The 22,932-nt window shown below is 36.7% G+C and overlaps 2 protein-coding genes across 3 annotated transcripts in view; one reads left to right on the top strand and one right to left on the bottom strand.

Annotated features, from left to right (window-relative positions):
• The window catches only part of NaCP60E (Na channel protein 60E), an 898,928-nt gene that overhangs the window by 612,336 nt on the left and 263,660 nt on the right, over window positions 1-22,932 (top strand). The window contains exon 4 of the mRNA XM_073956139.1: window positions 4,792-5,000. Within this exon, the coding sequence (XP_073812240.1) occupies window positions 4,792-5,000 (209 nt within the window). The remainder of the gene's footprint in view (window positions 1-4,791; window positions 5,001-22,932) is intronic.
• Window positions 1-22,932, bottom strand: part of Tpc2 (Thiamine pyrophosphate carrier protein 2) — a 146,492-nt gene that overhangs the window by 12,551 nt on the left and 111,009 nt on the right. The gene's annotated exons all lie outside the window — the stretch shown is intronic.

Below are 22,932 nucleotides of genomic sequence, written 5' to 3'. Positions count from 1 at the left end.
AAAATTAGGCTTTCGAAATATCTATCCAAACTTAGTTTAAGTTCGAAGATGGGTTACATCGGTCCACTCCTTCCGGTACCTCCCCCACAAAATTTCGGAAATGTTCGGTAAATTTGTGCGCACGATAACTCTTAAAGGAAGTAACCGATTTGGTTCATACTTTGCACATAGTGAAACTTCTACTAATCTTAGATGTGGTTCCAAAATGGACTCAATCGGTCCACTCCTTCGGGTACCTCCCACACAAAATTTCGGATAAGTTCAGATTAGGACCTGCTCTCGAATGGCTTTGCATTTATTGCCCACCATACGACGGTACAAGTTGCATCAGGGGCAAGTCCATACTTCCTGAGAAAATAGCCTGAAAGATGCAAAAAGCCTCTATAACGTCGTATGTAGTGGATGGAGCGCAAGATAACTCTCGAACGGATCTGCCGATTCGGTCCAAAATTTGGCCTTCGTAATATTTTGTCCAAACATAGTTTAAATTCGAAGATAAGCCATATCGGTTCACTCCTTCAGGTACCTCCCCCACAAAAGTTCAAAAATGTTCGGACAAATTTTGCGCACGATAACTTTTGATGGGAGTGACCGATTTAGTCCATACTTTACACATCCTAATATATCTACCAGATATTGATCAGGTTCGAATATGGATTATATTTGCCCACTCCTTCGGGTACCTACCACACAAAATTTTGAATAAATTCACTTTAAGACCTGCTCTCGAATCACTTTGATTTTTGTTGAAGCAACTTGCCTCAATTACGACAGTAAAAGCTTTTTAGGGGCAAGTCCATACTTCTTGAGAAAACAGCCCGAAAGTTGAAAAAACCCCTATGGCACGATATGTAGGGCTGGAGAGCTCGAACCGAATACTGCGTTCGTCCACACTTTGGATATTATTCGAAGAAATAATAAGATGAAATTCGAAGGTGGTGCTAATAAGTCCAAACCTTCCGGTACCTCCCCCACAATAGTTCGAAAATATTCGATAAAATGTTACGCGCGATTTCTCTAGACGTAGCAACCGATTTGGTCCAAACTTTGGATCTCTAAATATTGTAGAAACTTAGTTTGTGTTCAAATGTGGGCCCTATCTGTCCAATCCTTGTGGTACCACCCACTCAAATACATATTCAACATTTTTGGGTCTGTTCGAGGATCCTTTGAACATTTTTAGCGAAGGGTTTCCTAGTGGCTCTGTTTACAGCGATATTATGTTTTTCGTAGGCTAGTGTGATAAAAAAGCCCTATCTATCGTTATCCCCGCAAATTTTTGAGCTTTAATCCTACCCATACTTTTGTCGGTTCATACGCCCAAAATTTTGAAAACCCCCTAAAATTATAATTTTGTTTTGTTTTTTTTTTTTTTTTTTTTTTGGAAAAAATTATTTCAATTCTCACAGGCTGAGGATATATCTCTGTCGGCAAAGCCGACTGATTCTTTTTTACTTGTTTTAATATATTTTGAATGTATTAGTTTTGTGTTTCCAGAGGCTAAGAACAATTTCTACCATAAAATGTTTATATAGGTCCACGTTTTGATATAGCCCCTATAGGACGATATCTCCCGATTTTCGGTATTTTGAAGGTTTTGGCCTCATTATCACACCGAGATGGCTGAAAATTGGCATTAAGTCTTCGTTGGGGGTATAAAACTTTCCCCCAGAAATTTGTAGGTATAGGTCCACGCCATCCGATTTTCGGTATTTTGAAGGTTGTGGCCACAATAATCCACCGACCGAACTTAACGCTTTTTCTACTTGTTGAACATTTGAACTTGCCAAACAAAATGTGGATTAGGATTAAAGTTCAAAAGTGTTGCGGAGGAGGTACTTAAAGGAATGGACCGACATAGTCCATTATGGAAGTGGATCTTATTTTGGGAGTCATATCTTTTCGATACATATCGCGCCCACTAGTCATTTAAGTGGGTCATCGTATAACATTTGGACCAGTAAGGAACAGGGCGACAACGAACAGCATCGATATACATTTCCAAAGGATCTTCGAACAGACTGCACTTTGACACAAATGATGAAATTTTGTGGGGGAGGACATAATATAATAAAGTTCGTACTGAAAGTAAGTTTGGACAAAATAAGGCGAAGGCCAAATTTGGACCAAATCGGTTCGAGAGTTATCGTGCTCTCCAGCCACTACATATGGTGCTATATGGGCTGAACGGAAACAAACAAAACGATTCCCGTACCATCAACCACCAAACGTTTTTGAATTATTCACATGTGTATAGTACTATTCCGTTTTCTATCTGCTCTTGTGGAGTTGAATACTTTTCGTTTTTCGTTTTGTTCGCACTCACGAATGTAAACAAAACGAAATTAAACAGTGAGCTCGGCCAATGTGGGTTATATTTCGTTTTGTATTGTTCCGATAGAAAATACGAAACGAAACGATTGGAAATGTTATTTAAAGTATTTTAACGTACGCAGCTTTTTACACCTTTCGGGGTATTTTCTCAAGAAGTATGGACTTTCCCCTTAAACAACTTTTACCGTCGTAATTGAGACAGTTAATGCAAGTTGCTTCAACAAAAATCAAAGTGATTTGAGAGCTGGTCTTAAAGTGAACTTAGCCGAAATGCCGAATTGTGTGTGGGAGGTACCCGAAGTAAGATGAGTAAAGTATGGACAAAATAGGTCACTCCCTTCAAGAGTTATCGTGCGCACATTTTTTCCGAACATTTTTGAACATTTGTGGGGGAGGTACCTGAAAAAGTAAACCGATATGGCTTATCTTCAAACTTAAACTAAGTTCGGACAAAATATTACGAAGGCCAAATTATGGACCGAATCGGCATATCCGTTTGAGAGTTATCTTGCACTCCAACCACTGCACACGGTGTCATAGTGGTTTTTTGCACCTTTCAGGATATTTTCTCAGGAAGTTGGACTTGTCCCTGATAAAACATGTATCGTCTTATGAGGAGAAGTGAATACAAGTTGTTACAGCAAAGATCAATACAATTCGAGAGCAGGTCCTAACCTGAACTTTTCCGAAATTTTGTGTGGGAGGTACCCGAAGGAGTGGACCGATCGAGTCCGTATTGGAACCTCATCGAAGTCTGGTAGAAATTTCCCTTTAAGAGTTATGGTACGCACAAATTTTCCGAACATTTTCGAACCATTTTTTGGGAGGACAGGAGGACTCAAGACAGTTTGACATACGACAATGTGTTCTGTTGTTTACAGTGACTTGAAAAAATCACTTTGCAAAAAATAGAATTTATCGTCATACAAAGATTCAATTTGAGCGATGCACTCTTGCCGTGATTATGAACTTGAACTTCTATATCTCAAAAATGGTTATTCTGATAGGACTTGCGGTTTCCAAGCAGAATTGTGAAAACCTAAAAACTCCTTAACAATCTCAACTTGAATAGCGATTTATTTAAAAAGCGCTCCGGCGATCTTTTTTTTTTTTTGTTTTTTTATTTTTCTCATCTATGATTTTTCTCATATATGTTTCAGAATCCGCAAAAACTTATGTAAGCACCTTCCATTTAATGTTGGTTCAAGAGCACTGTGATTGTGAATAAATACGATCGCGGTAAATCAAGCGACGTTTAGTTCGTCACAGTCGAATCTTGGATCTATGCGTATGAGTCCGAAACTAAATAGCAATCGACCGTGTGGATCTTCGAAGGCGAGCACTTCGAAGCAAATGGTCGACGGTTTCTTCTGCACAACTGATCATGTAGCGACTATACGGCTTGAGCAACGTAGGACGATTAATTCTGAGTGGTACACTACAATTTGTTTGCCTGAAGTCTCCTGAGAAATTTGAGAAACGAACAAGGGAAAACAAATCATTGTGCGCCATGACAATGCGAGCTATCACACATCGATTCATAGCAGCACCTTTTTGACCGGACAAAACGCAGAATTGATGTGTCATCCGCCGTACAGCCCTGACTTGGCACCCAATGACTTCATTTGATTCCTGAACATCAAGAAAAAGGGTGTGGTCACCGATTTTTGTCCCCAAAAGATGCTGTAAAAGCGTTCAAAACCCATGTTTTGGAGGTGTCTCAATCGGAGTGGTAAAAGTGATTCAACAATTGGTTTGAGCACATGAAAAAGGTGTATAAATCATGCTGGAGACTACTTAAGAAAATAATAAAACTATTTTTGACGGTAAATATTCGCGTTTTCATTGTTAGGCCAGATAATTATTGTTCAGCCCTCGTATTGCTTGAAAAATATGCTTTAAATTTCTTCTATTCCAAAAAACGCCAAAGCCTATTGACGGGGAAAGCTGCAGATTCATAATACGTTTTCATGTAAGAAGTGTTAACTGTAATTTCATAAATAATTAATCCAAAGATATGTACGCACATACAAGCTGCTGTACATGCAAGCACACATTCCGACCGACATGACATGTGCACAGATTACACACTTAGTGAACGTGTTCTATGCATTTAAAATATAAATCATTCTGAAGAAAGAAAGCAAAAATAAAACTTAATTACATTTAAATTGCAGCAGCACCCCCATGTCAGACAACAATTTAAGGAAGACATTCAAAGCATAAATATGGTGGGAAAAACGGATGTTGTAACCTCATGCTACACAAATACATATGCTCTCACTCACTGCCTGCCTGCCTTTGCTATGTTCAACTTATCCTTGAACATTTAATTTTTTTGTTGGTGTTGTTGGTGAAACATTATTTCATATTTAATGCTCAACATTAACATTTATTTTCATCTTTATTTATCTTCATATCTTAATTCTTCTTTATCTCTTGTTTTTATTGTTACAGTTGCCAAACAGCAGGTTGTTGCCTACACCCAAAAATCGAAAATCAAAAACGAAACTCGTCACATCCAATTGGTACGTGAATATGGCTTTCATCCGCGTAACAAGGCCACCGTTGAGGATGGTGATGTTTTGCCAAAGAAATTTGAACCATTTCCGGAGAATATGTACGGTCGACCACTGGAGGAAATTGATCATTTTATATATGAAGAGGTAAGTAGAACTTGGCATGAAAGTTGTTGTTATATTTTATTTAAAATAAATTTAGTGTGCAGTACATATTTTTCCTTAAGTATGTACGGAGGCATGTGTGTGTGGGATGGGTTATGTGTTTGGGAAAATAAACCCATTACGTAAATGAAAATGTTATCTCCCACATTTTTATTGCCTTAAGTTTTTGACCATCAAAAGTTTATTTCATGATTAAGTGTTCGGCAAAAAAGTTAGTTTTTTTTGGTATAATGAAAATAAAAAATGTAGGCTATAAAAGAATGTATTAAACTTTTGTGATATGTATGTATAATCTACTTGAAAAATGGTTGACCATTTACCAGAATAGCTGGATGTGAAATACAGTTCTTATTCCGAAAGGACATTGCCTTAATGAACTCAAAAAAACTCCTAACCTGTAAAGAAAAGATAAAAGTCTGGCGGATCCGATCCACGACGATTTCAATATAATTTTGCGAATTTTTTTGTGGACCATATCCCATATCACAATTTCCAAATTTCATCAAAATGTCTGTCCAATTTTGTGTTTGGCGCGTGAATTGCAAAACACTAATAATTTGCCGAATTTTTACAATTCAACTTCCGTTAAATTTTGACTAATTTTTATTTCTAGAAAGATTTCCGCCATATTTTCTGAATTTCATCAAAATTAGAAAGACTATTGTGTGTGGTGCGTTAAATACTCCAAATCGGGCGAACATATATATCGGAGCTATATGCAAATCTTAACCGATTCTAAGCAAAAGCAATATTGCACGTCATTTGGATATAAAAATGACCATCCTCAATTTTCACTCGGATAGGATAACAAAATGTGACCTGTATTATGATTACAAAGTGAAGCGAGAAAAAATATAAACCACCATAGGGAAATAAAAAAATTCTACCACGCAAGTAAAAAAGTATCAGTCGGTTTTGCCGACAGAGATATATTCTTAGCATGTGTGAATTAAAACACTTCTTTACCAAAAAACGTATGTATTTAGGGGGTTTTCAGAATTTTGGGCGTGTGAAGTTGCCGACAAAAATGTGGATTTGGATCAAAGCTCAAAAGTTTTGCGGAAAATGTACCTAAAGGAATCGTCCGACTTAGTCCATTTTGGAAGTGGGTGGCCCACTGGTTATTTATTCAGTTGGTCATCATACAATTTATACCATTGGACCATTATATCAGGAAACGTTGACTTGCCCACGTACGTTCGGTAAAAATTTCCAAAGGATCCTAGAACACTTAAACAAAAATGTTGAACATTTATTTGGTTGGTAGCACAAGGAGTGGACCGATAGGGCCCACTTTTGAACATAAACTAAGTTTGAAACTAAGATTTCGGGTCATTTCCTCAAGAAGTATGGACTTGCCACTCAAACAATTTATACCATCGTGCAAGCATTGATCAAAACGATTCGAGAGGAGGTTCTAAACTGCACTTTTCCGAAATTTTGTGTGGGAGGTACGCGAAGGAGTATGGACCAAATCGGTTACTGCCTTCGAGAGTTATCGTGTGCACCATTTGAGCGAACTAAGTTATGAACTGTTGTTGAGTGGACCGATATGACGCATCTCAGAACTTGATTTAAGTTTGCGCAAAATATTACGACAGCCAAATTTTGGACCGACAGTTGTTACAAACAAAATCAAAACGACTCAAGAGGTGGTCTTAAACTGCACTTTTCCGATGTGGCACATCTTCGGACACAAACTAAGTTTGGATAAAATATTACCAAAGCCAAGATTTGGATCAAATCGGACATTCCATCGGACGGAAATTGCTAAATCGACTCCAAATTGTATGAAACGAATTTCGTCCAAAAATAAATGGTGCTTAAAATATTATTTCGATGAGGCACATTTTGCCGGTACGAAAGTGTACAAAAATGCTGAAACTATAATTTACCTCTTATATGGAGGCTATATTAAAACTTGCATCTATGCCCACAATTTACAATAAGAATTTTGTATTCACATCGAAGACTACAGCCTGTTTCTGTGTGTCGATAAGAAAATGAATGTGTAATAAATACTACCAAAGTCGTGTGTGTTTTTCAAATTTGTTTTTTCGAAGCAAAAGCAAGGGTAAAAATATTTCGAAAACTAAAGTTTGGGCGTGTTTCATTCGCACACATTTTAGTTTCGACATCTAGAAAAAGGCTGTAAATACCGAATTTCAATTCGGTTAGATATTGTAGGTAAAACCTTCAAAATACAGAAGATCAGGAGGTACTGTTCTATGGGGCTATGGCAAAACCTGCATTTGTACTGACAAATTTCTTGGGAAAGTTTTTTGGCCCCAAAGAAGACTAATTACCAATTTTGAGTCATTTCCATATGATAATGAAGCTAAAACCTTTAAAATGCCGAAAATTGGGAGTTACCGTTCTATGGGGGCTATATCAAAACGTGGACCTGTACTAAACAATTTTTCGTGGAAAGCTTTTTAGTCCCAAAGTGGACCAAATACCAATTTTCAGTCATTTCAGTGTGCTAATAAAGCTAAAACCTTGAAAATGCCGAAATCCGGAGGTACCGTTATATGGGGGTTATATCAATACGTGGACGGATATAGCTCATTTTCTATACCAAACATTCTAAGAATAATATAAGCTTCTGTACCAAATATTGAATATTGCGAGCTGTATATTGTTTTCAACAGACGGGCGGACAGACGGACATGGTTATATCGACTTAGACCAAGAATATGTATAAATATATGTATAAAGTATAGGGTCTCCAACGAATATTTCGATGTGTTACAAATGGAATGACAATGTTAACTATACCCTGGTAAAATAAAAATATAAAAATTAAAAAGCGAGAGTGAAAAAATCGAGATGCAAAGAAGTGAAGAATTCCACCGAAGAGTAAAAGATCAAACTGATGTCTTTAGTGCAGGCAATTCTGGCGTAGAGATGATCAAGTAAATCTGGTAACAGACATAGATACTATTTCAAGTAGCTGTAGAGGCCATGGCGGGGCTGGAGGAGCCGATGTTTTGCCAGCTGAGCTGTTTAAGATCGGCAGGCATCATATTGCCATCTCTAACTAGGGCGAATGAAAACGTAACCAGCATACTATCATACTATTTGAACCACAAAATTGGGTCATAGGTCCATCAAATCCTCCATTGAGATTTTACTTTGAAACAAGTTCCCAGGAAACCAAATGTCGGATGTCCGACACATCTGAACAATTTCGGAAGCAAAATCGTTCAGATTTCGTTCCGATTTCTATACGATTTTTCGTAGGGGAATTCGTTCAGATATCGGAGATAATGTAGAAAGTAAATTTCCCTCCCAATATACCAATGTTTTTCTTCTGGTTTCGGTACGAATTCGGAGCGAAATGTCGGAAACAAATTGACTTTCGCACCACAACCACCTTTTGTATATATCATAGGGCAAGGGGTTGGTTTCATTTTAGTTTGTTGTCGAAAAACAAAGTGGTTGGTTATAAAATTCGCATATACAAATTTTAAATATTTTAAATATAAATGCAACATATAATAATTGAAGTGCATAATTGAATAGTGCCGATAGACTGAACATATTCGTACAAAAAGTTTACATCGTTCTGTGCTGCGATTCTCTAACTAATTTTTTGAGTTACCGACAAAAATCGGCTAAATTAATATGCTTATAAATTCGGTAATTAGCGATATTTTTCGGTAAGTTAGCGACGAATAAAAAGTAGTCGTAAAGTTCTACCGATAGTAACAGTGTTGTCAAATTTTGTTATACTTTTCTTTCATAATTTTGCATTTTAATGCTACCGATTTTTGTCGGTAACTCAAAAAATGTGTTAGAGAACCGCACTAATGATATACTTACAAAATGACATCAACAGTAACAAGTAAGGACGTATCAGTCAGCTGTGCTGACGGATAAATACCCTCAGCCACTGATATATTGATTTTATATCACGAGTTTGCTTTAAAATCTGTAGGTACCGTAACGTGGGATTATACCAAATCATTGACATATACCAAACATTTTTGGCAACCAAACTTCCTCATAAATTACTCAAAATATTAAATTATGTTAAAATAAGTTTGAAAGAAATTTTTGAAAAAGTTTTAGAGTTATCTTGCACAATATCCGACAGGGGTTTGAAGCTTTTGGGCCATTATCTTAGGAAGTATTGACTTACTCCGGAACAAAATGTACCATTGTAAATGAGGCCGCTCCAACAATCTACTGAAAAAGAGTCAAAACTATGCGAGAGGAGCTCCTAAACTTCACTTTATACGAATTTTGTGTAAGAGATAATCGAAGGAGTGGACCGATATAGTCTATGTTTCAATCCCATACTGGACTGGATGAAATAATACGATGTGCAAAGCCTGCATCAATCAAAAACTTCCCGCGAGAATTATCTTGCGCAGTTGCCATTTTGATTGGTGCCGCCAGGGTTTCTTGGAGCTTTTATCTCAGGAATTATTGACTTTCTCCGGCAAAAAATTGTACCGTCGTAAAGCGAGCCACAAAAAAACTTACTGAAAAAAATTTCAAAACGATCCGTGAGGAGCTCTTAAACTTCACTTTATCCGAATTTTGTGTGGGAGGTCCTCGAAGGAGTGGACCGATACAATCCATATTCCAACCTGATACATGACTGGATGAAATAATTCGATGTGTAAAGCCTGCGCCAATCAGAAATTTCCTGCGAGGATTATCTTGCGGATTTGCTATTTTGGTTGGTGCCGTCAGGGTTTCTTGGAGCTTTTAGGCCAATATATCAGGAAGTATGGACTTCCGCAAGAAAAAAGTTGTACCGTCATAAAGGGAGCCGCAAAGAAAACTTACTGAAAAAAAAAAAATGCAAAACCATCCGAGAGGAGCCCTTAAACTTCATTCACTTTATCCCAATTTTGTGTGGGAGGTACCCGAAGGTGTGGACAGATATAGTTCATATTCCAACCAGATCTATGTATATCTGGAAGGAATAATACGATGTGCAAAGTTTTGACCAAATCGATTGCTCCCTTCGATAGTTATCGTTCAGACCATTTTACAGAACATTTTTGAACTTTTGTGGGGGAGGTACCAGAAGTAGTGGACCGATATGGCTCATCTTCGAACTTAAACTAAGTTTGGACAAAATATTACGATACCCAAAATTTGGTTCGATTCGGTTGAACTGTTCGAGAGTTATCGTGCGCACAAGCCAGACAGACAGACATTTTTCGTATCAAAGTGTATATACCCTTCTAGCCTAAAGGCTGAGGGTATAAAAATCATTGGAAACCTTTGAAATTACAATCTTCCAATAAAAAAACATAACAAAAACATTGATCGATATTCATACGACATTATTCCGAAATCGTTCAGAAATCTGTATGAACATTTGGAATTTTTCAAGGATTTTCTTCTGATTTCGTTCCGTTCGCTGAGACATTTCGTTCCGAAATTATGTCACCACTTCACACAACTTTCGTTAAGATATCGCTACGATTTCGGTTCCGACATCGGACGTAGCGTCCGAATTTTATTCCGATTTCGTTACGATGTTGGTACGATTGGTTTACTGGAAAGAGACAAACACCATCAAACAAATATTACATTCATATGTCTGTAGTGTCAAGAATAAATTGCTTTATGTTCCCGAAATATTTTTATGCAGATGTAATTTTTTTAATTCTTAATTATACCCTCGGCCTTTAGGCTACAAAGCGTATATACACTTTGATACAACCAAAATGTGCCTCATCTTTTGCCTACTAATGACTACAACAACTTTTATTCCATTTAGTTTTAGTTTAGTAGTTTCCGCACAAACCACTTTTAATTTTTATGATATATGAAATAGAGTTATATATAATATAAAATTATATATATTTTATCATACGATAATAAAATTTGTGAGGAACAAACGGTTATGTTATTTTGGTTATGTCGTGTGCCCCTGTCCCTTGTTTTCAGTTAAATATCTGCTTACAGAGACTTCAACAAATTTTCAAAAGTTCTGAAAAATAAAAACTTTAAAAGCTTTTTGGGCGGAAGCTTTTTTTATCGAATCACATTATAATTAAGATTTTATGCAATCTTAGGAAAAAACTCATCAAAATATCATACAGTGTGATACGAAGTTGTAAAAAGTCATAACCCTAATCAACATATCCTAGCAGAATCTTGAATAAAACTTTTGGTATTGTACGGATGCACCATACCATTTCTATTCATAAATTCTCCTAATCTTCGGCTGATAGATTAGTTTATCATATGACTCTAAACTTTAATTAAACTTCGACCACTTGTTCCCAAAAAAATCCAAAACGACAACACTATCATATTCTTGATAGTGTATGATGTTTTAATATGTTCTTTTGCAAAACACTCCATATGAACAACAAAAAAGGAACACCTTGTCCGACCTTTCTGAACTATGTGTATACTAGGCAAAATAAATTGCTGTTATCGATTAATATTTTAGCACTAGAAAAACAGCAAGAACAACAACAGCAGTCATTTAATGTCACTTTCATTATAAGTTTATATGTACATACATACAGTTTGTCAAGTAATTGTTTTCGAACCAAAAAAACTAATATTTTTCTGTATTAATTTATAAAAAAAGACTGATAATTGGGACAAAAATGCCGGGTTTTTTGCAAAAAATAGTTGGTAGACTTATTAAAGACAAGATAGGATGTATAAATAAAAAATTGACCCACGTAGTCCAACAAAAAATAACGCAAACTCATAACCACATATAATTCAAGCTGTCAAATAAATGTTTTCAAAATTTAATGGAGGTTCCAAAATAACCCATATTTTTGGTAAATTTTTGAAAATCATGACATTTTATGAATGTTATTCTTAAAAGGTGTTAACTACTAACAAGTATCAACAATATTAGGCATAAAATATCCCTACTAGGAGGGTTACCATATGGTCCAAGGGAGTACCAAGGCATATTGCATGAAAACAGGGTCCTACATGTCTTATACCGAGAATATCTGAAAACTAAGGCGTTTTATGAGTTTTTTTAGTTCACCAGGATGGACTGCCATCAATTACAATAAATATTACCTAAAGAATAATTAGATCAGGGGGGTTGCCAGATCTACTAAAAGGTGACAGGTTATATAAACAGTAAACGAGGCCACCTGGATCCATAACCAGGGCTTAAAATTTTTTGTTTATTTAACTCAAATTGAATAAAGGGATAAGGGAATTCTCCAACATAAACCAAAATACGACATAAAAGTACAAAAATCGCTTAGAAATGCATATATAAAATATTGTCAGTCTATGCTGATTTTTAATAGACCTCCGATTTCAACTGTTTATAGCGAGTTCAGAGGAATTCTCTAAGTTTTTTTGCATCCATGCTAACACTGAAGCATTATTTACCCATCAACATAATTTTCCTCATAAAAATGTACTACAGTAGTACTGCAGAGTACGCGAAATGTGTCCAATAGGTCGAAGTACGCATTTTTCAAAATTGTCGAAACCTTTACCCCATACATTTCTAAGCAATATTCGTCTCCTACTGCGATATTTCCGATTGTTTAGTGAAAAGTCATTATCTCTTAATTAATTTTCAGTAAAAAAACAAACTTTGGTGCCCTGTTCCGGGGCCCAGGTGGCCTCGTTCACTGTTTATATAACCTGGTACCTTTTTAGTCGATCTGGCAACCCTTCTGATCTAATTATGCTGTAGGTAATATTTATTGTATTTGATGGCAGTCCATCCTCGTGAACTAAAAAACTCATAAAACGTCTTAGTTTTCAGATATTCCCGGTTTAAGACCTATAGGACCCTGTTTACATGTAATATGACCTGGTACCCCCTTGGTCCATATGGTAACCCTCCTTGTAGAGATATTCTATGCCTAATATTGTTGAAACTTGTTAGTTTTTAACCCTTTTTAAGAATAACATTCATAAAATGTCATGATTTTGAAGAATTTACCAAAAATATGGGATATTTCGGAACTTCACTACATTTCGAAAACATTTATTTGACAACTTGCATTACATGTAGATATTGGTTTTCGTTACTTTTTGTTGGACTACGTGGGTTAATTTTTTATGTATTCATCCTATCTTGTCTTTAATAAGTCTACCAACTATTTTTTGCAAAAAACCCGACATTTTTATCCCAATTATCAATCATTTTTCATAAATTAATACAGAAAAATGTTAGCTTTCTTGGTTCGAAAACAATTACTTGACAAACTGTATATATTTACAGTAATTTATGTAGGTAGATTATAAAGTGAACAGCCCTAGATTGTTGTTGTAAACTAGTAGCAAGCAATACCTCCGGCATTAACACCTAGGCACACAAAAAAGGCCTAGACAAGAAGGACCCAAGAAGTTACATAGTTGAGGAGGGGTATACATATTGGACATTGTTATCATTATCATCATCATCGTTGTCATCATCATTCGCAGTGTGGAACACAATGAACCAACAATAACACAATGTCATCATGATGTACCAACGAAAGAAAGCTTAGACTTTGTGTTTAACTTGTAAAAAGCCCTTAACTCGTGTGAAGAAGGTTGCTGCTGTGGTGGTTTTCATCACCCTACTGCGTTTGGGAAACGGAAGTTTTCGAAAAGAAAGACTATGTATTGCTTTTTACGTTAAAGCTTTTATCACCATTTACTGTTTTGTACCTGAATGTATGTATGTATGTGTGCTTTTGGGTTTTGCTGTTTATGATGTTGTATATTATAACAACCTTTGATTATTTATTGGTTAAAGGAAGATTACATTTAATGACCTATTCTGTATAGAAAGAAGATTCGTTGTTTTTTATTCTTATCTATTTCGTTTCACAAAAGTTAGTGCTTGTATTTTGGCAAATGATAAGATCCAACGACTTATAGGCGAGGATTGGCCCTATTATTACCAAAGAACATAACAAACACACTTATTTATATAGGTAACTGTAATTTACCTTGTTCTTGACATTGTGTTAGAACGACAAGAACAAGTAAAGGAAGTGGACAGGGGAGTGACTTTAAAAACGTAAAAATAGTAAGTGGTGTTTTTATACCCTCACCATTTATGCTAACGAAGGTATATACATTTTCATATGGCCAAAATGTGCCTTATCGAAATAATGGTTTTAGACCCCAAGAATGTTTGGACGAAATCCGTTTCAGGCAATTTGGAGTCGATTTAGCAATGTCCGTCCGTCTGTCTGGCTGGCTGGTGCGCACGATTACTCTCGAACGGATCAACCGATTTTAACCAAATTGCGGGTATCTTAATATTTTGTCTAAACTTAGTTTAAGTTCGAAGATGGGCCATATCGGTTCACTCCTTCGGGCACCTCCCCAAAAAAGTTCGAAAATGTTCGGAACATTTGTGCGCACGATAACTCTTGAAGGGAGTAACCGATTTAGTCCATACTTTGCACATCCTGAAATTTATACCAGACATAGATGAAGTTTTAATATGGACTCAATCGGTGCACTCCTTCGGGTACCTCCCACACAAAATTTCGAAAAAGTTCAGTTTAGGACCTGCTCTCGAATAGCTTTAATCTTTGTTGTAACAAATTGTATTCACCGCCCCCATACGACGGTACAAGTTTCATCGGGGGCAAGTTCATACTTCTTGAGAAAATAGCCTGAAAGGTGCAAAAGGCCCGTGCGACACCGTGTTTAGTGGTTGGAGCGCAAAATAACTCTCAAACGGTTTTGCCGATTCGGTCCAACATTTGGCCTTCGTAATATTTTTTCCAAACTTATGTTAAGTTCGAAGATAAGCCATATCGGTCCACTCCTTCAGATACCTCCCCCGCAAAAGTTCAAAAATATTCAGAAAAATTGTGCGAACGATAAATCTTGAAGGGAGTGACCGATTTGGTCCATACTTTACACATCCTAATATATCTACCAGATATAGATCAGGTTCGAATATGGACTATATTTGTCTACTCCTTCGGGTACCTTCCACACAAATTTCGGATAAGTTCTCTTTAGGACCTGCTCTCGAATGTTCTTGTTTGTTTGTTGTTGTTGTTTGTTTGTTGAAGCAACTTGTATTTGCTGTCTCAATTACGACGGTAAAAGTTTTATTCAGAGGCATGTCCATACTTCTTTAGCAAACAGCCCGAAAGGGGTAAAAAACCCCTATGGCACCATATGTAGTGGATGGAGAGTACGATAGCTCCCGAACCGATTAACCAATTTGGTCCAAATTTAGTTTAACTTCTAAAATGGCCCATATAGGTCTTCTTTTAGGGTACCTCTCCCACAAAAGTTCAACGTTTAAGTGCAGTTAAGGCTTTGTTCGAAGATCGTTTGTAAATCTATACCGATGGTGTTCGTTGTGGTCCTGTTTAGAACGATATTATGTTATTCGTGGACAAGTCCATGCTTCCTGGCATATTGGTCAAAAATTTATACAATGACCCACTGAAATGACTAGTGGGCGTGATATCTATCGAAAACATATTTCTCCCTAAATAAGATCCATTTACATATATTCCACTATGTCGGTCCATTCCTTCAAGTATGTACCTCCTTCGCAACACTTTTTAACATTAATCATAATCAACATTTTTTCGGCAAGTTCAAATGTCCAAAAAAGGCCACAAAATTCTGAAAACACCCCAGACATAGGCTGAGGGTATATCTCTATCGGCAAAGACGACTGATACTTTTTTGTTAATAGTAAAACTCCCTTCCAAACCGCTTAAAATTTTGATTTACTCTCGGAGGTAAAGTTGTAACTCTTTATTTGGCCACATGGTCGCTTGGCGTTGAGACATAACTGAAAATTTTTACTCCAACGCGTTACTTGAAAGGCTACTGAAAAGTTTAACTACATTTTATTCGCGATCCATATGCGGAAACCCCAATAAATTGTAATAAATTGTTATCATATCCCGTGCCTAGAATCTACAAAATATATGTTATATTATGTTTCTGTCAATTTTGGTGGCTAAAAATTAACGATGTGAAAGAAAATCTGCAATATTTTATTTTCTATTAATCACTTTCGTTTTGTAGTTGCCTTAATTTATGATTTTTTGATACATTGGCCAGAAAATAACAGCAGTTATTCATGCTCATAATGAACGGTTACAAACTTTTTCAATGTTTTTTTTTATTGTGTGCTCACAGGATTCTTTTCATTTCGCCAAAATGCTGATTCATCAACAACATGAACACAACTTTGCGGGGAAGGCAGTGAAGAAGAAAGCAGGAATGAGTTCTTGATTTTTGATTTGCTATTAAAAACAACAATAAAACGGTTTTTCAATTTGAAAAGTTTTTTTTACTCCCCTTCCCATTTCCTGGACACATAAATTGAAAAGGCCAACAAATTCGGAAGTATTAGCCATGGTTTTAACGGAAATTGTCCATAGGCCAAAAATTTGTTGTTCAGAACAAAGCATGAAAAGACGAAACGAACGAACGACCAAACACATTGATTCGATTGGTTTGCAATAGCAATAGCAACAACAACAACGACGACAACAACGGTTAAAAGGATTTCCAGATTAAAGGAAATGACATTCAAGTGAAATTTGTAATCCCTTATTTCCATTGGCTTCATTTTATTCATCATCATGGTGATGTAAATCTATATTTGTTTGTCTCTTTCTTCAAAGGGATTTGAAAAACACCATTAAAAGAAAATCTTGGCAAAAAATGTATCCAATTTATGTAACATATCCATCTTTTCATATTAAGTCAAGCATAGGATATCAAATACATACATATGTATATCTCATAATTGTATGTGATTAATTTTATTAACACTTGAATGAATATTCGTATTATATACATACGTATATATTATTAATATTTGTATTTATGTAATTAATATAAACGTCATTAAAATATGGACGTCTATTGATTTGTGTTAAGACTCATTACGTTAACCGGAATTAAAAGTGAGACAAATAATTTAATACTTTACAAGGATTTATCAGTTACTTGCAGATTTAATGAAGCGTTTTTTGGAGTATATTATGCAGGGTTTACTTATTTTCTAAGAATGTGCTATTTGATTTGGGTCACTGATCTGAAGAGTTGAAATATCTCCAGTATATAATCCATGTTGTACCAAAACATAGACCAATAATTACAATATTTTGAGAGGTGATTCCCTGTTAACGGAAAACTGTAAAAACCCACCCAAATTTCACCTTATTTAGATATTAACTTGGTAAAACCTTCGAAATATACGCAAGGTGCACCATTATAGCGCCTATGTCAAGAACATTTGCTAATTGTCAGTTAATTCGGTTGAAAAACATGGCTTACACCTACAAAATAGTCAAGTAATGTTATATAGGGGCTATACCAAAACAACAAGGCCACCTAGATATAAGTTATCTGAGGAAGTATGCATTTGCCTCTGTAAAAATTATACCGTCGTAATCAGGGTTGGGGAGTCGGAGTCTGGACTCCTTGCAAAATTCTTTTTTTTTTCTATATTTATCAAAAGAATTGTTATTTTATTTTTATATGGTAGAGAGATGAACATTAATAAATTTTGGGAATCGTTTATTAATTTTATAAAAAAGCTATAAGGAAACGTGTAAGCAAAGGCTTTATTATAATTATTTATTGATCCAAATGATCCACTTAATTTTTGCAACAAAATGTAAAGTTCAATGAAAATATATAATTATAATTGCACCTTTTGCGTAAGTGTTCAAGCTTAATCGATTTCTTAACATACCGCCACATTTATTGCACAACTTATATACACTTAGGTTAGGTTAGGTTAGGTTAAAGGACGCGCAGCTGTCGTGTTGGACAGCCACTCCACTCGGAGACCTTATGGTCCATTGTGTTCATCCTATAGTAAGGGTAGGAGAAAAGAAAAGAAATAATAGGATAGGAGGTATCGAGTTTAGAAGTAAGAAAAAGGAATAATTAAGTAAATTAGAAGATAGTTGAGAATGATTAAGTAAGTGCTACGGATTGAGAAATTATTTGTAATGAGAGAGAGCGAGTAAGGAGGTTTGCCGTATTAAGATGCTGTAGTTTGTTCATGTTGAAGCCACTTCAGACCCTTGGCGAGAAGAAGCAGTGTTGTCGGCTCGGCTTGGCAGAATTAGGGATACGTAAAATCGATTTCGGTTAATCGATTAATCGATTATTAACCGTAAAATTTCCAAAAGTCGTAGTCGACTATTGACTGTGCGAAAACCGAATAATCGATTATTCTTAGTCTACTATTATTCGTAGTCAACCATTAGTCGTAATCTACTATTATTCGTAGTCGGCTAATAATCGTGGTCGACTATTAGTCGAAGTTGACTATTGGGTGTGCTAAAACCGTATAATTGACGGTACTTTTTTATACATATAACCATCACGGATCGCATCAATGAAAATGCTCGATTATAATCAGTTTTCGGCGGTTAACGATTAATCGAAAGTCGACTTTTAGAACACTCTCAAATAATCGACTAACCGAAAATCGAGTTTTAAGTTTTTCACGAAAATCGAATAATCGAAAAACCGATTATTGCAATTCACTGCGTATCCCTAGGCAGAATGTTGTCAGAGATGATAACGTATGTTCACCCATTGTTTGAATTCTCCTAGTCCTGAGCATTGGACAACGGCATAATAAGTGCTCAATCGTCTCTGTTTCTTCTTCGTCTTCGCATAATCTACAGTAGTCCGTGGGGCCATCTCTATCCCATTTGCAGGTCATTGATCTTATCCTGCAGTGTCCCGTGATAACTTCAATCATTAGTTTTAGGTCGGGTTTTCTCATAGAGAGTAGAGAAGTGGTCTTCCGTTTGGAGAGGTTGGGCCAGATTGCCTTTGATACCTTTCAGCCAGGTTCGTTATTCCAAATCTGACCAGCCTTCTCCCTGTATGCTTGTTCTAGGAGCCGCATGAAGTGACACAAGGGTGGCCTGATTGAGTTATCGATTTCGATGTCGTTTGACTCAGATCCGCGACGTGCCAGTTCATCCGCCTTTTCATTTCCCTCGATGTCGCAATGCCCCGGGACCCAGCACAAGGTAACGATTGATCGTAGAGCCTCCAAAGCTTTCCTGCAGTGCAAGACCGCAGCAGATTTGATTGAATGGGATCTAAGTGATTTTAGGGCCGCTTGGCTATCCACATAGATAGTCACCGGTCCGGCTATATCCCCTTCCATGTTTTTAATCAATTCTGCTGCTTTCGTGACCGCAAAGATTTCGGCTTGGAAGACGCTACAATTTTCGCTTAGCTTGTACGAGATCCGTAAGTTGAGGGTATCGCTGTAGACGCCCGCTTCTGTTCCCTTTTCCATCTTGGATCCGTCGGTATAAACCTCTATACCGGGTAGAGGTAGGGACTTGTGGGTCCAGGCTTCTCTGTCAGGTATCCGAACTTCAATGTCGTCGAAGTATAATTGAGGTGATATATAGTCACTAATTACCTCCAAACCCACTGATAGTCCAGATTGTCGTAAGATAGCAGCATGGCCGTAGTCGAAGTTACGCCATGAACTTAGGGGTCGATCGTCGATAACAATTATCGTTGAGTGGCGTTGCTAGTTGTCAAAATTGATCCACGTATGGCAACTCTCAACTGAAGTTGCGAATCTCAGTTGACGAAGCGGCTGTTTTTCAGCAACCACAAATTTTCAGTTGCAGTGAACATTTTCGAAGAAACAAGAAGTAAAATAGAAGGAAAAATAAACATTTTGTTAACAATTATTGATTCTTTGCATCATTAATTAATTTTGTGTATCAATATGGTGAAAATAACGACAAAGCAGCAGTTCGAAATATTAATTGATAAACTGAGTGAAAATCCAAACTTAGCCCGAGGAGTTCGGGAGTTTTGGTGAAACCAAAGCCACAGCGGATGAAGCGTGGAGGTCCATTTCGGACAGTTTAAACAGCCATGAACCTCTAACACGAACACCTGAAGAGTGACAGAGTCTGGATTCATTTTAAAGCAAAGTTGAAAAAGAAAATGTCTCAAAATAAAATAAACTTCAACGACACTGGCGGTGGTCCATCAAAATAAGTGAATTTATCGCCTTTGGAGCGGACAGCAGCAAATCTTTTGGAAATGAATTTGGTGACAAATACAGTAGGTTCAGTTTAAGTACAAATGACGAACATCCTCCATCTATATAGCCAACTACACCAGAGAATTTCGTTTTTGAATAAAAATGGTTTTTATTTTGCCTTTTTTCCTCCTGTCAACTTCGAAACGATCCAATTTTGACACAATTTGTCCTCTATCAAGTGGACAACTTCCTTCAATACTCTCGACAATGTAGATTGAGCCATGCAATTGTTGAAATCATTGCCATGGGACTTTTGGAAACTTCCGTCCTCCAAGAATCGCAACGCTGCGCACACTTTTAAAAGTGGGGGTATTCCTGTTGATCTGTAACTTTCTTTGAAGTCATCCTTTAACGTTTCCACAACGTAAACTACGGCATCCTTTGGCAATCCAAAATATGCCTTAAACCTAATTTACTGATTATACAGATCTTTCCACATGATCATCAGCTTACAGTGCAGATGGCAATTCCAATGGGTTCGACTTGTCCCTCAAATTTCTTCTAATAGATGCAATGTCCTGTACATTTTCTTCATCATCAAAAAATAATTCCACCGAACTTATCATTTTTTTGGGACAGCAAATAAAACTTGACGATCCGAAGATTCAATGGGCAGGTTATATTCCAATCTTGGGTTGTTTTCCAAATTTGCTCGAAAACTCAGCCAAAATATTAAAATATTGTCCAGAATACACAAAAGAGTTATCCAAAGCGCAATTATTTTTAAAATGTTTTTTTTTTGCGAATAGAGGTCACAAGTTTGAAAAAACACTGATCGATAACATGTTTATCGACCACCCAGTTGAGTTGACATTAATGGTACAACATTTCGTCTTAGTCGCGCAGACAACTGACAACGCAACTCAAGTTTAGTGGCAATACAAGATAGACCCATTAACTCCTTGAGTCGGAGAGCACTCTTTGCTGCCAACTCCTGCACCACGAGATTCATCGGATGAAGATCCAGTAATACATTGAGAGCAGCCTGTGGAGTGCTTTTCATGGCACCGGTAATTAGGAGAGATGCCGCTCTTTGAACGACATTAATCTTATGGAGAAGGGATGTCTTACTTAGTGCATTCCACCATACCAATGAACCATAAGTCAGAATGGGGCGAACTATGGCCGTAAAAATCGAGTGTATGACCTGTGGTTTCAAACCCCAACTCTTACCAATAGAGTTCTTGCAAGAATAAAGGGCTATAAGTCATCTCTTGACACGTTCTTCGACATTCCTTTTCCACGTTAGTTGGTGGTCCAGGATAATGCCAAGTTACTTGGCCTCTAGGGAGAGCTTTAGGGCCACTCTATCCAGCGTTGGTAGGGTGAATGGTTTGACTTTTCTCTTGTTCGTAAATAGAACCAGCTCTGTCTTAGATGGGTTCACCCCAAGTCCATTGTTGTGTGCCCATCTTGATAATTTGGCCAGAGCTCCTTGCATGAGTTCCGATAGCGTTTGTGGGAACTTCCCGGTGATCATTATGACCACGTCATCAGCATAAGCTACAGTCTTTATACGTAGTTGGTCAAATTCCATAAGTATTTCGTTAATCACCAGGAGCCACAGCAGTGGTGATAATACGCCACCTAGTGGTGTGCCCCTGGTGACAGACTTCCGAATGGAGCTCTCACCGACATTTGAATTCATTATCCTGCCGCTAAGCATTCCATCGATCCAATTGATCAGTGTGGTGGAAAGAGTGAATTGTGGATGGATTCGAGTTTGACGTTATTAAAGGCGCCTTCTATATCGAGAAACGCTGCTAACGTATAATTTGAGCCCATCATATTCCTCTCGATTAATCCAACGACTTCATTAAGTGCAGTCTCCACCGATCTGCCTTTGATGTAGGCGTGTTGGGCAGGACTAATAACACTGTTTTCAAGCTTGGACCTTATTCCTAGGTCAAGCAATCTTTCTAACGTTTTCAATAGAAAGGAAGATAGGCTGATTGGTCTGTAGTACACTTTGAAACACTGGTTTCAGATACCACTGATTTACAACTTCACTATAATGTGGAAAGTGTATTACCCCTTTTAGTATACCACTTTCAACAACATTCCACAGGATGAGTTTTGGTTAACTTGAGTATTATTCATTTGATATCGATTTTTAAAGATACGTTCATATTAGAAGTGACAGGGTGCCAATGTTCTTTTAAAGGCTTTTATTGAAAGAAGATAACACTTTCGAAAACACTATTGGATATTTACTGAAGTTAGGTGCTTGAAAACTTTACATAATATTTTAGCCACATAATTGAGCATTCCTGATAGATAAAGTCAACTATATAAGACGGATTTGGTAATAATTTTGTTACATACACATATCCTGTCTGCAGGAAATGCTGCAAGTGGTTCGTAGAGGATGATTAAGTCATTGCCGTAATGGTATAAAAATCAAAGCTGGAGCGCACTATAACTTATATTTAAAAAATGACACTAAAATGGTATGCACCCCTTGAACGGGGCAATCAAATTTATCCAAACGTTGGATCTCCTACTATGTTGTCCAAATTTAGTTTTACTTCTAAAATGGCCGATATCGATATTCTCTTTATGTTACCTCCCTCACAAAAGTTCAACAATTGTGTCGATCTGTCCGAAGATTAAAGTTTTAATTCACATAGGCTGAGGATATATCTCTGTAGGCAAAGCCGACTGATTCTTTTTTACTTGTTAATAGCGAATTAAACGCAAATTAACCAAAACTTTATTATATCTAGAAAGAACTGAAAAACTCTGAGATCCAGTCGAAAACTAAGCGGCAAATTTGTACTCTGCTCTTGGAATAACGTATATATAATGTAATTGTGATTTTTAATAGGAAAAAATCTTTCATATGAAAGGAAAATTATAGATTTTTTTTCCGTCAGGACATGGATTGCAGCTTTATGTAAAGTT

Source organism: Musca autumnalis, unplaced genomic scaffold, assembly GCF_047663935.1.
Source record: "Musca autumnalis isolate F117 unplaced genomic scaffold, ASM4766393v1 scaffold_5, whole genome shotgun sequence".
NCBI classification, from domain to species: Eukaryota; Metazoa; Arthropoda; class Insecta; order Diptera; family Muscidae; genus Musca; species Musca autumnalis.
Note: the sequence above shows the minus strand (reverse complement) of the source record. Positions and strands in the feature narration are given on the sequence as shown.